Source organism: Anthonomus grandis, chromosome 19 (assembly GCF_022605725.1).
Source record: "Anthonomus grandis grandis chromosome 19, icAntGran1.3, whole genome shotgun sequence".
Taxonomy (NCBI): domain Eukaryota; kingdom Metazoa; phylum Arthropoda; class Insecta; order Coleoptera; family Curculionidae; genus Anthonomus; species Anthonomus grandis.
This window is the reverse complement of record NC_065564.1, coordinates 2,918,705-2,933,396: the sequence shown is the minus strand read 5'-3', so window position 1 is coordinate 2,933,396 and position 14,692 is coordinate 2,918,705. Positions and strand designations below refer to the sequence as shown.

The following is a 14,692-nucleotide window of genomic DNA, read 5'->3' as shown; positions in this document are numbered from 1 at the left end:
TAACTATTATAGTTTTTAAAGTATGAATTTGTTAAATTTTGCTAATGTCAGTTGGCCTCTAAGACGGCTGACTCGACATTTTTCTGGATAACTTTCCACTGGATTGGGATAGAGTAATAATTTGAAAAGTTTTTGATAAAGGGCCTTAGTAGCTACCAAAAACTATTATATAATAATTTTCTTACTATTATAGTTTTTAAAGTAGGAATTTGTTAAATTTTCCTAATGTCAGTTGGCCTCTAAGACGGCTGACTCGACATTTTTCTGGATAACTTTCCACTAGATTGGGATAGAGTAATAATTTAAAAAGTTTCTTATAAAGGGCCTTTGCAACTACCAAAAACTATTATATAATAATTGTCTTACTATTATAGTTTTTAAAGTATGAATTTGTTAAATTTTGCTAATGTCAGTTGGCCTCTAAGACGGCTGACTCGACATTTTTCTGGATAACTTTCCACTGAATGGGGATAGAGTAATAATTTGAAAAGTTTTTGATAAAGGGCCTTAGTAGCTACCAAAAACTATTATAAAATTATTTTCTAACTATTATAGTTTTCAAAGTATGAATTTGTTAAATTTTGCTAATGTCAGTTGGCCTCTAAGACGGCTCTATCCCTTTCCGGCTGAAAAGTTTTTGATAAAGGGCCTCCGCAACTACCAAAAACTATTATAAAATTATTTTCTAACTATTATAGTTTTCAAAGTATGAATTTGTTAAATTTTGCTAATGTCAGTTGGCCTCTAAGACGGCTGACTCGACATTTTTCTGGATAACTTTCCACTGAATGGGGATAGAGTAATAATTTGAAAAGTTTTTGATAAAGGGCCTTAGTAGTTACCAAAAACTATTATAAAATTATTTTCTAACTATTATAGTTTTCAAAGTATGAATTTGTTAAATTTTGCTAATGTCAGTTGGCCTCTAAGACGGCTGACTCGACATTTTTCTGGATAATTTTCCACTGGATTGGGATAGAGTAATAATTTAAAAAGTTTCTTATAAAGGGCCTCCGCAACTACCAAAAACTATTATATAATAATTTTTTTACTATTATAGTTTTTAAAGTATGAATTTGTTAAATTTTGCTAATGTCAGTTGGCCTCTAAGACAGCTGACTCGACATTTTTCTGGATAACTTTCCACTGAATGGGGATAGAGTAATAATTTGAAAAGTTTTTGATAAAGGGCCTTAGTAGCTACCAAAAACTATAATATAATAATTTTGTAACTATAATAGTTTTCAAAATATAAATTTTTTAAATTTGCCTAAAGTCAGTTGGGCTCTAAGACGCCTAACTCGACATTTTTTTGGATAACTTGTTACAAAATAGAGATAGATCAATGATTTAAAGAGATCCTAATAAAGGACTTGACTAGGCATCAAAAATGTTATTTAACTATTTTCGAAAACATTTTTATTACTCTGTATTTCACGATCTTCGAAGGGCTTTCTACCTGGCACCATAAATTTTCCTAAAAAAGGTTTAGGCAACTGGGTGGCCGTATTCAACCTCTAGTAGCTAAAAAGTATTTACTACCAAGAAATCACAAGTAAAAATACGACTGATAGATGATGATACGACGAATTCCAAAATATGTTTTCTCTCAAATAAAACGTATCATTGCACTGTTTGTTGTTTACCAAACAGGAACGTTTTCATAGAAAACACTTGCGCGTAATTGTTTTTTTTTTTAAACACGTGTTCTGTCTATCGCCGATAGCGAATTTAAATTCAAGTATTTTAAATTCAAAATAATTACTAATTAGACACAAAGTACGGAACATGAAAACGGTCGACCTTCGTCGACAGATTTAAACCTTGCTAGACAGAGACGGATCTATTGGTGAACATGGGACGACCTTGTGTACAAAATAAAAAAAAAAATTATAAATTTTTTGGAAAGGTCAGTTATGATTTAAAATCATAATTCATCAAGTTTTACCCGGGCGACCGCTCGTTTATCCATCAGTGAAAGTAAAATGGCAACTTTCACTTCCAAGTTATGATTTGGCACCCGATAATGTTATATTTACCGAGATCGATTATTAAAATCACCGTATAATTCTCAGTTTACGGCCTATGCGATTTGCTTTCAACTTAAGCATGTAATTTAATTGCCATTAAACTCATTTAAGAGCCAAACGTTGATAGTATAATCAGTAAAAGTTATCCAGGAAAATGCCTATACAAGTGGGGCCTAAAACGATCTCTTTGCAAGATGTTATTTTCGATACGAAGAATCTTAATGGCATTTGCTCGTCTTTTTGCGAAACATTCAGTAGAAATGTCAATCGGTGCCCTTTAAGGCCAATAATGAGCAGTCATTAAAAAAAAAAAAAAAAAAAAAAATGCAGGACCGAAAAAACGGTGACAAACAAGCGTATTTCCCAGGAAAGCCTGCTGGGAGGATAACACGCCAATTCGCATAATCATGATTAATAAAACGAATTATCTCTGGGAAACTCGCGTATTTATTTAAAAGTTTCACGGAAATAAATTTCTTGTATCAACATACCAAAAAAAAAACACACACACACACGGTCGGACATAGAAATCGCATTAAAAATGTGGGACACCGTCGTATTTAATTAAATTATCAACCAGTTTGTTTACAAAACAGGTTTTTCGACAAAAATTTTAATTTGGAAACAAAGCGTGCCCCGAATGTTCTTTTTTTTCACGTAGAAATCGCTTGGGAAAATGAACATGCTGAAGAGAACATCAAGCAAGCATAGACCCCTCGGTTATTCCCGTCATTATCCCGTCAAAAACTTCGGGAGGACTTACCTAAGATAAGGTGCAATTTGGCATCAGTCTGGAAGGCATAATGGAGGGTAACGAGGAAGGGGTTGTCCCGGACGGCCTCTAAAACTTGTCTCTCCGTCTTCGTGTGTTCGGTTGTCTTTTTCTTTTGCACAATAGTCGCTTTTTTCAGCACCTTCATCGCGTAGAGGCGTCCGTCGTCGGAACCTCCACGTTTTCTCACTAGGAACACTTTACCGTAAGCTAGAAAGAAATGGGAGATAAGCATATTGAGTGAGGTTCTAAAACAGGCATGTTGACTGATAAGTCCAGTGCCTTTGACCACTCGTACAATAATGGATAATTTGCTGATAAGTGGCCTCGCGAATGTTTGGGGCTTTGACCTTCCGTTACTTTTTTCGCATCCTTGGATTTATCGATTAAACTCGCTCTAGCAGCTAATAAAACTGATTTTATGTCAAGTTGATTATTAAACATCGAAATTGACCTTTGGTGAGTTGCCCAATCCGTTGAGACAAAGGCTTTGTCTCGTCCACTCGGGACGCGCAATTTCACTCTCTCAGTCTTTGTGATAACTTCCAGGAAAAATATCTTTTAACGGAACGCTATTGGGAAACGAATCCGTTCTAAAGAAATTCCGTGGCGACACCTGGTTTCCGAACCGACCAATTAAAAAACAATAAAACGACCGCCTTGAATCTGAAATATTCTGTTTTATTATCAATGTCATTAACTTTTTTTAAGCTCAGGTGCACCGCCGCGCTCTGGGTAACAACCTTTGAAAACGTTTTGGCGAGTGACATTTTTAAAAATATTTAAATGGAGTTGTTTGTTTTACGTGTACGACCTTCAACCTCTCTTTCGTTGCCATCGTATAAACCCAACGTGGGACAACGTGTAATATAAACCTGATATCAGTACAATTTTGCATAGAGAAAACTGTGCAATTAGGCATATGACCCATTAAAAAAAAAATCAGTGCCTCAGGAATACAACCAGCTGGAACTTTCTACTTTAGTTCCAATGCTATTCTAATAATGATATAAATACTTAATATAGAGAGAGAAAACAGTAACTGGGCCTTGCCTCGGCTTGCCTCGTCTGATCTCTTCGACTATCCTTGTGCCAACATTTTTAACAACATTAAACAGTATATCGGCTAACAAAATTGAAAACGCTCGTTATTACGCGAACGGTTGAAATATTGATTGGAGAAAGTCGGTAGAAAATGAAACCTAATAAACGAAAACTGGGCCGATAGTAATATTTAAAATCGTCATGTCTGAGTAAAGTTTTGTCAATGCGGATTACGCAAACCGATTATTTTCTGCAGGCCGCAGCAGTGGTCTTCCGGTTTGACAGCAGCGACAAAACAACCAAGACAAAGAAAAGTTAATTATATTTCGTCCTCGTCTCGTAAATAAGAACACTATGTAGTCTCCCTGACTCTACCGAATACCACGAATTTAAAAGCAACGCAAAAAATTCGCCCCAATACAAGGGTACCCCGACACCCGCCCGCTCGGTCTATGCAACTCATTCCTTGTTCTCGTGCCGAATAGTTACGTCGCGTGTGTGTTTTTTTTTTTTTTTTTTTTTTTTTTTTTCGTAGTGGCAAAATTTTTGTTATTTCATTAGATAAATTTAATATGTCGGTTAATCGCAATAAAAGACGTTATAGTTTTTCGGCGGATAGTGATAGCTATAATTATGTACAGTGGAAAATTTCTAAACTTTAAAAATGTTTAAAATCGAAATATCGTCGGGCTCGACAAAGGAATGTGTCTCGAAATCATCGCCATTCCACGCCTTCAGTTTCAAATTTTAGCCCCGCTAGAGGTTTGGGTGAGCGGGGTAAGGGTGAGTACAGTGACGACAGTTCTGATAATGTACCGTTATCAGAGTTGGCCGAAAGGGTCGACCCTGACCTTGATGGCGGTTTAGCAGGTAAATAAAAGGATACTTTATTGTTGTTTTATATTTTTTGGGAAAGAATTGATAGGAAATTTTTTTCTTACTACTTCTTTTTATGGTATTCCTGAATTATTATGGTAACTGGCTCAAAGAATTAGGTAGTTGTAAAATATTATGGCGTATTTACATTCCTAATTTTCCTGAAAGCTGTGTACAAAACTTCCTGTGAATTGTGAAATATTATGGGATATTTTACAGTTCCTAAGTTCAAACAATAACAGTTGTTTACACAGGATTTGGTTATAAAGTATAATATTATGGTATATTTTACTTTTCTGGTTCTTGGAATACAAGGCTTGTGAAATATTATGGCATATTTTACAGTTCCGAAGTTCAAACAATAATAGTTGTTCACACAGGATTTGGTTATAAAGTATAATATTAAGGTATATTTTACTTTTCTGGTTCTTGGAATACAAGGCTTGTGAAATATTATGGCATATTTTACAGTTCCGAAGTTCAAACAATAATAGTTGTTCACACAGGATTTGGTTATAAAGTATAATATTATGGTATATTTTACTTTTCTGGTTCTTGGAATACAAGGCTTGTGAAATATTATGGCATATTTTACAGTTCCGAAGTTCAAACAATAACAGTTGTTTACACAGGATTTGGTTATAAAGTATAATATTATGGTATATTTTACTTTTTTGGTTCTTGGAATATAAGGCTTGTGAAATATTATGGCATATTTTACAGTTCCTAAGTTCTAACAATAACAGTTGTTCATACAGGATTTGGTTATAAAGTATAATATTATGGTATATTTTAATTTTCTGGTTCTTGGAGTACAAGACTTGTGAAATATTATGGCATATTTTACATTTCCGGCAATTATTTGTGGCAAAATATTCTGAAACAAAATATTTCCTTTTAGAAATTATTTCTACGAATGATGAAAATCTTCCTCCAGCCCCGTCTCTAGATAAGGAAGTTTTGGCATTGTTGGGAGATGAGGAGCCAATTCAGGAGTTGTTTGGTTCCAAGATCCACTGCGATTTGGCAAGCAGATGGACAACATTATTGGAGAAGGGCTGAAGCGAAGAAAACCATCAAAAATTAATAGGGAAATATCCACCCGTGGAAAATTGTCCACTTTTAAAGAGTCCACGCCTTAATTCTGAAGTGTCGTCGGCTATTAATTAGCAGGTTCTGCGTCGCGACACCAATCTTGCAAGTTTGCAGGATCAAATGGGTTCTACTCTCTCAGCCCTAGGTCAACTTACTTCTGAACTATTTTCAGAAAGGGGGGGGGAAGTAAGCCTCAAACGGATAGAGCAACTTAGTGATACCAGGAAATTGCTTGCGGATTTCCATCATAAATATTCAGTCATTCGACGTGATCTACTTCTCTTGAATTTACGAAAAGACCTAAAGGATACCTTGACCAATGTCTCCGTAGATGGCTGGTTATTGGGCAGCAATCTGGAAAAACGTATCAAGGCTAGCAAGGAGGTGAAAAGAACTGCCTTGGATCTAAAGCCCTTCAGTTCTAATTTTACGAGAAAACCATTATCAGGCGCATCATTAAACTTGTACCGTCCACCTCGCGTACCAACACGCAGGGACACCACTCGGGGTGGACGTCGTCAGGGTGCAGCCATAGCCCCATCATCATCCTAATAGAGACAAAGATTTTTTCAGCGCGGCTCGAATGCACAAGCGCAGGAACGTCAATCGAGATCGAATGTTCGAATCAAAGACAGTCGCCGAAGATATTAGATAAGGTGGGTCGCTTAAAATATTTTTTAACCGAATGGCAGGATATTACCCAGGATAAAAATAATTTTATCTTGGATTACTGGACTTAAATTACCCTTTATTAGAGCTCCAGTTCAAAAATTGAAATCTTCAGAACCGATTTGGTCGCTTTCTGGGAAAAAATGTCTTGAAAATTTCATTAATGACCTTTTAAAATTAGGAACTATTAATAAGTTTAATCACACTGTGGGCGAATTTATTTTCAGTACCTTTTTAGTACCTAAGCTTGATGGATCTAGCCATCTTATTTTAAATTTAAAATCTTTGAATGTTTTTATTAGAACAAAACATTTTAAATTAGAAGATAGGCGGAGTATGCAATATTGTGCAACAAAATGGATACATGTGTACCCTTGATTTAGAGAATGCATATTTTCTATTACCTATTGATAAAAAACTTTAAAAATATTTAAGGTTTAAGTTCTCAGGAAAACTTTTTGAATATAATTATATGCCCTTTGGCCTTAGCTGCGCACCATACATATTTACCAAGCTTATGAAACCAATAATTTCTATTTTTAGAGCTAGAGGTTTCTTTTCAGTTATATATTTAAATGATTTTTGGTTATTTGGATAATCATTTGAAAAATGTTTCGAAAATGTTAAAACTACAATTTCAGTTCCTGAGCAATTTGGATTCATTATAAATTACGAAAAAAGTGTGTTAGTGCCCTCACAGCTATGTCGTTATCTGGGTTTTTAACTATAATTCTGTAGATATGACTGTTTCTCTTCCTCAAGATAAGAAACCAGTTCTTTTAATTTTAATTAAACAAAATTTGGGGAACTAGCAAGAAATGCACTATTCGCTTTTTTGCACAATTTGTTGGCAAGATAGTTTCTGTATGCCCAGGTATTTGTTATGGTTGGGCACATACAAAATTGTTTGAAAGAGAGAAGTTTTTGTCCTTAAGGCGATCTGGTGGAAATTATGATAAATATATGAATATTACTACCATCCTTCATAATGACCTTAGGTGGTGGTTGTGTAATATCCCACATGGCTCAAATTCTATAAGAAGAGATTCATTTTAATTCTTTCAGACGCCTCCTTAACTGGTTGGGGTGCCTGTTGTAGGGATATGAAAAGTAATGGTTTCTGGTCTTTAGAGGAGGAGAAGGAACATATAAATTATCTGGAATTAAAGGCAGTCTTTTTCGCATTAAAGTGTTTTGTCAACGACCTTCATGGTCATAATATTTTATTGCGGATTGATAATACAACCGCCATTGCCTATATTAATAGACCTTTTTACGAGCAGGCTCAACAAAAAATGTTCTAAATTTGTATCCTGGCATCGTGGCTTTATGGGTGGATGCCTTTACTTTAAGTTGGGAACGCCTAAAATTCTATGCTTTCCCTCCTTTTTCCCTTATTCTTCGGGTGTTACAGAAAATTATTCAAGATAAAGCAGAGGGTATCGTAATTGCCCCATGTTGGCCTACACAACCATGGTATCCTATTTTCACTTCTCTTCAAAGACATCCTCCAGTTTTTTTTCTTCAACCTAATATAAATTGACTTTTACCCGTTAATAAGTCAACACCACATCCCATATGGGCACAACTTACCCTGGTTGCCGGATAAAAATCCGGCATTAGAGTCACGAGGAGTCCCAGGTTCTGCTTTAGAGGTATGCAAAGCATCATTAACAGGATCTACCTTAAAGCAGTACAATACGGGCTTAAAGTTATGGTGGCATTTCTGTGGTACAAGAAAAGTAGATTTTTTTTTCTGTATCGGTACCAATAGTTATAGAATTCCTTCAACTTGAATTTGAGAAGGGTGCATCTTATGGAACCCTTAATTCTCACAGATCAGCCTTAGCTTTAATTTTAGGTCCGGAATTGGCACAGGATTTTAGGGTTACAAGGTTTTTTAAAGGTATTTTTCAGTTAAGGCCAAATAAACCAAGGTACACAAATACTTGGGATCCAGCTATGGTTTTGAGTTATTTAAAAACATTAAAAATTAAAAACATTTCCTTGGAACTTCTTACATCAAAATTGGCTATGCTACTAGCACTCAGCTCAGGACAGAGGGTGCAGACCTTATCTTTAATTGATTTAAAAAATATACAGTTTTCTGATCACGGACTAAAAATTCAGATTGATGGAAGATTAAAAACTTCCGGCCCGAATAGGCTTCAACCCGTCATTTGTTTACCTTTTTATACGACTGATCATGATATTTGTGTATCAAAAAATGTATTACTAATTAAGTATATAAGATATTTAAGTACTTATAAAATATTTTTTGTTCGTTAATTTAGAATTTATTTTTTGTTTTTTGTGTGTTTCCTCATTGACAAATACATGCATTTAAAAAAAAAAAAAAAAAAAAAAAAAAAACAGCGACTTACAATTCAGTACTGAAAATTATGAAGTTAAGTTTTCTTCTTTAAATATCTACATAGTGTTCTTATTTACGAGACGAGGACGAAATATAATTACTAGATCAAACGAACTTACCTGAAGTGAAGTTCGATCTTAATTATATGAGTCCTCGTCGAAGTAAATAAGACCCACCCTTCCCTTTGTAATTAAAATTAACCCCCTTCTTTTCTTAACTACTATAATTTTCAGCGAGATCTTTAAAGAATGAGTTGCATAGACCGAGCGGGCGGGTGTCGGGGTACCCTTGTATTGGGGCGAATTTTTTGCGTTGCTTTTAAATTCGTGGTATTCGGTAGAGTCAGGGAGACTACATAGTGTTCTTATTTACTTCGACGAGGACTCATATAATTAAGATCGAACTTCACTTCAGGTAAGTTCGTTTGATCTAGTAATTTTAGCGGGCATGCGAAAAATCCAAAGGCCGGGAAAAAGGGGGCCCCACTTGGCCCAGATTTTGCGACATTAGATACGGAGTATTTTTATAACGTGCCTCGTTTGGCGAGGTACACGTGCCGGTTCACGTCGACAAGGGAATAAATTGTCTTTTTTCATAGTTTTGGTGGCGATAAACCTCGGTACCGAGTCCCGGAAGTACCCGACATCTACGTCTAGACATGCTAATGACATTCTTCCCAGTAGTTTCTGCATTCAGAAGATAAAAACCTCTTCATGGCATCCATATTACATACTTTCTTTTTTTTGTTGCAAGCAAGAATAACGTAACCATGACCGAAGTAAAAGTTACGTTATAAATACCGATATCTCCGGTTTTAATATACGTTCTATCGCTCAGAACCTTGTCGGCAAACTGAGTCTCAACATTGAAAAAATCGGTGACTAAGATTCGGCCTCTAGTTAACACCATAAATGAGTGACCTCACTGGTTCCGTATAAGTATCGCACTGAGGTCTAACTGTGTGTGCGTAAATATTTTTAAAAGTTACTAAGGATTGCTTATCGGAAAAGAGAACCGAAACGTGCGGTCAATACCCCATTTCACCGAACTTTTATCTTGTTTGCCCAATTATTTTATTTGAACAACAACAATCCTGTTTACTCAACAAGATTATCGGGGTTCTTATCTTAAGAATATAATAAGACTTACCTCCAGTTCCGAGCACCTTGAGCAGGTCAAAATTGGACATGTCCACTCTCTCCACCCCTGACAGGTTAACTGAAACGAAGAGAAGAATTATTAATTAACGTTTCAAGAAATTAATATTGTTGAAAACTGGAGTTTTCCATATTGGGTGCGATTTCCTGGTTTCACGAAAGTGACGTCGCAGTCTAGCTCTCCTAACAGATGCAAGTTATTGTATTTTAATTCTTATGAAATATTGAGTGGATGCAAGGCTCTCATTGGCCAGTCGGACGGAGGACTGAACGCTCCTAGTTAGTTGAAACCAACGTAAATGAGTTCGAGTTGTGACACAGCCCTTGCATCAACCGGTGTTAAAAAATGCCTCGACAACAGAGCGAGGCCTAAAAATACGAGGGGAAGAAGCCATCTACGCGCCCGGCATGGGGTCCTAACTGGGGGTGAATGGCACCTCCGTATATTTATATATATAAGTCTATAAAACCGTACTTAAAGTTAACTTCTTGGTATGCAATAAACATGTGAAAATGTCGTCTTCTTCCTCCAATATAAGTCATCGGATTCCCGTAACCGATGATGGTAATTTAAGTACACATTTAGCACGGTAACTAGTTACTTACAGAAGCGGCGTTGATGTGGCTACCGGTTTTTATAAGGGAGCGCTTTGCTGTGTTCCGCTCGGTCTATTCGACACATGTTGTCTTGCCACGGCCAGTGTCCGTATTTCATGCAAATCCCAAAGTGAAAAAAATCGTCGGTCTCGTTATGGTACACATTATAAATTAGTTTAAATCGATAATTATATTGCAAGGTTACAGGCTTTTCAATAGACTATGATCGAGTGGGTCGGACGAAGAACTGAACGGTCCTAAAGTATATAATACGGTCTTGTTCATCCCTCGCGTGCCAAATAAACGGCTACAAATAATGCCTTCGCCAATGTACGACGAGGCGCCATGGTGCGTTGCCTTATAGCGGCATTTGTACCCTCCAAGGCCGTTTAAGGACCTCCGCGTTATGGCCGGGCCAAACTGTAAAGGTGTTCAACGAACCCGCGCTCCTCGGCGACTCTTCTTGTCTCGTCCGCGGGTCTGTTGGTCTTTGAGAGGCCGATTTACCTCCTTTTGGCGGACCAATCATTACCCACTTTGCTTATATAAACCTGATCCGTTGTCAATAAGAACTGCTTCAAAATCAAAACCATTAAGTAATGCCACCTTTAGGCCCATATGTGCGGGTATTAACCGGAGCGTAAGCAACATGCACGAGGGTGCAACGCACTTCCTTTTCGAAGGGGGAATATCGAATTCTAAACAAGAAAGAATTAAATAGACCCGTATATGTGTGTTTTTTAGTGCACGTGGCAATCTGGAAAATGCCTTATTCGGATTTTTCACACAGCTAGAGAATGTTTCTAATGGCACTTTATTATAAACCACAAAGTGCAATTTCTCATCCCGAGCCATGCAGCGCGATATCTTTTAAAGTAATTTGAAATGATCTGGTTCGTAAGTGGTATTGGTTGCATTTACTTCTAAACAGTTTCATGCGATCACTCTTGCAATGTTTAAATTGCCATTTTATCCTCAAAATCATCAGGCTTATGGGAATATTAACCTTAAGGTGCAAAACAGCAAGCACGGCATTATTACTGTTATTAAAGCCTAACATGGGCTTCGCTACACATTCGGGAGTAAACGCAGTCAAAGAAATATAGAGAACGCTGTAGTTCCCCCACGTTCATTGCCCTCTTCATATGTACGTGTTGTACGCTCAGCTGCTTTTTCTAATCTTATTTCAATTAATGACATTCGTCGATGATCCGCCAGTTGCAACAACGTTTTTTCAACTCGAAAAGTTCGATCCCAGACCCTTTTGTTCCACAAAAAAAAAACAAAATAAAAACCGTCCCGAAAATGGCCCAGACTCCCGTCTGGATGACGATGGTGGCGATTGTGCGTATTTCGACCCCCGCGAGTTCAACGTATCCCGGTTTGTCCCGTCGCGAACGGTTCGTCCAAGGTTGCTGTTTTTTCGGTTAAATAAAACTGCCAAAATGTAAGCCGGGTAATGGCCCTCTTGGATACAGGTTGTTGGACCGTACAGGTTTTCGTGAGAATAGAGTTTGGCGCAGTAGCGTAGGATTGAGCCTCACAGTTGGATCCCAACAACAAGTCTTAGAAATCGTTATTATAGATTTTGGTGCAGTAGCGTAGAATTGGATGCCATCCCTAGGCCCTCAAAAGAAATGTTAACCAGGTTTAGGTAGGTGTGGTTCGCTGGCCACCACACGACCAAATAGTAGACCCGACAGCCCGAGGGCGAACGGTGTTTCCACATCGTATGTATGCGTGTATCGCACGGCCCATGACCTAACATTGGCACACTTCTAACGTCACTTCGTTTCGCGATTGTAAATTACGTCAGCCGCTTTTATATTAATAATACTGTTACTTATTGGAGCACCGCCGCCATTACAATTTTTGCGATTTTTACGTCATCCGGGCGACGCGATACTCGGTACCGCCGCCGCCTTCGATATACGTTTAGGGCGATCTTGGAGATTAGGATGGAGGTCGAGTCGCAGCATACTAAGACATCGGCAAGTAGGTTATGGAGGTAAAGGATGCGCCCAAGTTTAAAGGACCTAATTGGGTCACGAGTTTGGTGCCCAACGTGGGACTCATATCTAACGATGTCCTTGAAAGGCATGCAATGATGAGAAAAGAAGACAACAGCATCGGAATACCCGAAACCGTCGTTACCATTAAAGGCACTTTCACACGCTGAGACGACGTTCTCCACCGACATCTTGTGCAACAACCACAACAGCCATCTTATGTGAATTTATTGCGCTGTTGCAAACTTGAAAGTTACACTTTAGGAAAGTGGCCAATTATATGTAGATGACTTATCTGGCAAAGCAACGAGAAATCAGGCCAGCGTTGTTGTGATGTTTTACTTGAAATAAAAGCTGGTTTTAACCCTCGCGCGCCCTACGGTTAGGCAGCATAAGGGGTGCAAAGACGTGAATGCAAAAGAGAGCGAGCGAGCGAAGGGTTGAGGTTATTTGATTTTATTTTAAGTTGTAGAAGAAGTGGTGAATGTTCTCCAGTTTAGCTTGCGATAGTTACCAGTAACTCCGTTGGTTTTTAAATAATAATGCTCATAATATGCTTTCATTGACTGGAAATGAATAGAAAAGTCAACATTAATTGTTGGGTATATTAGAAATGAAAAATTGGATCTGATCCACGTATTCGGAAAGTTTTAGGTCATGGCGCTTGATCTGGCATACCTGCCAAACCAATGAGATTACTTCCTAACCTGGAAACGTCACAATTGAGAGTTGACGTGTAGATTTCAATCGGATGGTTATTTTTTCGTTTATACGGGGTTTTTCCGGATATCTTCGAAGAAAGGTCGCATTTTTTACAATTCCCTGGATTCCTAATTAGACGATCTTCTTACCTCTTTTATCCGAGTATTGGGTCTGCATTTCCACATCATCCTGTGCGTATTCCCGTTTGCCGTCACCGGACGTGGTAAACAGTTTTGTTCTTTTTAACGCTTTCGTCATAATTTCACTTTCGGTAGAGCCACCTTCGAAAAATCCGCTTTCCTTGGTGTTCTTGTGACCGCGCATCTTTCACGACACTTTTCCAAACGAAAAACCAAAAAGGGCATCCACTCTCCTTATCTGTTAAATGACTTTCGGGACCCGTATCATCACGCGGATATCCTCAACTTAACAGTACTTTTTCCAAAGTAGGTCGCCTCTAGATTATCCACTTAACGATCGCGCTATACTTGTGTCCCGTTCGGTTTCCGGAAAACGTACATTTTCCCACTACCCGAACTCGAACCTTAATATTATTATTATTATTTTAATTATTATATAAAAAAAATATTGTCACAAAGTCCACTGTAATATTGACAAAGTGCACGGAAACTAGGTTAAGTTCACTTGTGGCACCCGCTACGTTCGTAACGACACACGGTGCACTTTAAGGTTTTTTTTTCGACCTGTTTATGCGCGTTTGCACGCTCTCTAATAGCGAGGAAACTCAAAAAAGTCCAGTTTCTACTTGATAATTTTAGTTAAAGGAGGACGGAGCGAACTGAACGTCACGAAACCAAAACGGAAACTGAACCGAATGAAAACAAATCAAGTTGACAACCATGTTCCTTCGGGCCCCCACCACGTGCCTCGAGGTTGTTCAGAACGTTGTTGCCACTGTTACCTGGTTTTATTTAGTGATAGGGAGGTTTTGAGAACTAAGAGGGAGGTTTTCATATTGTAGGGAGGTTTTTTTTGGTTTCTATGCGATTTTATTAAGAGGCTTGTTAATGAAGATTCTTTAAAAAAATACGATTATTTTTTAAAGAAATTTTTTTGGTACAGGTGGCATTTTAGACAAATTTTTTACCATTTGCTTTGATTTATTTTAAAAAAATTACTTGTAGCCACTACTCTTTCAACCAATATGCTTGTCCAGGGATTTTGATTTCTTATCAAGAATGATAAGTCAACAAATCTTTTGTGGTCCTATGCGGCAACCCCGCATCTCCTTATCCTACTTAAGCATGCTAAAAATTATCGGTGGGGAAATACAGAATAGGTAGTGCAATAATAATTGTGGACAAAGCAATTAAAATATAATATTTTGGAAATTACATTTGTATAAT

General features: G+C 37.5%; 1 protein-coding gene across 2 annotated transcripts in view; it reads right to left on the bottom strand.

Annotated features, from left to right (window-relative positions):
* Window positions 1-14,692, bottom strand: part of LOC126747249 (ribosomal protein S6 kinase alpha-5-like) — a 31,252-nt gene that overhangs the window by 14,721 nt on the left and 1,839 nt on the right. The window contains exons 1-3 of one of the 2 annotated variants that reach the window (XM_050455766.1): window positions 13,475-14,161; window positions 10,010-10,078; window positions 2,794-3,012 (exon numbers count right to left, since the gene is read on the bottom strand). In XM_050455766.1, the coding sequence (XP_050311723.1) occupies window positions 2,794-3,012; window positions 10,010-10,078; window positions 13,475-13,649 (463 nt within the window). In that variant the 5' untranslated portion in view covers window positions 13,650-14,161. Of the gene's footprint in view, window positions 1-2,793; window positions 3,013-10,009; window positions 10,079-13,474; window positions 14,162-14,692 lie in introns of those variants that run through there. The other variant, XM_050455767.1, reaches the window with a different exon arrangement.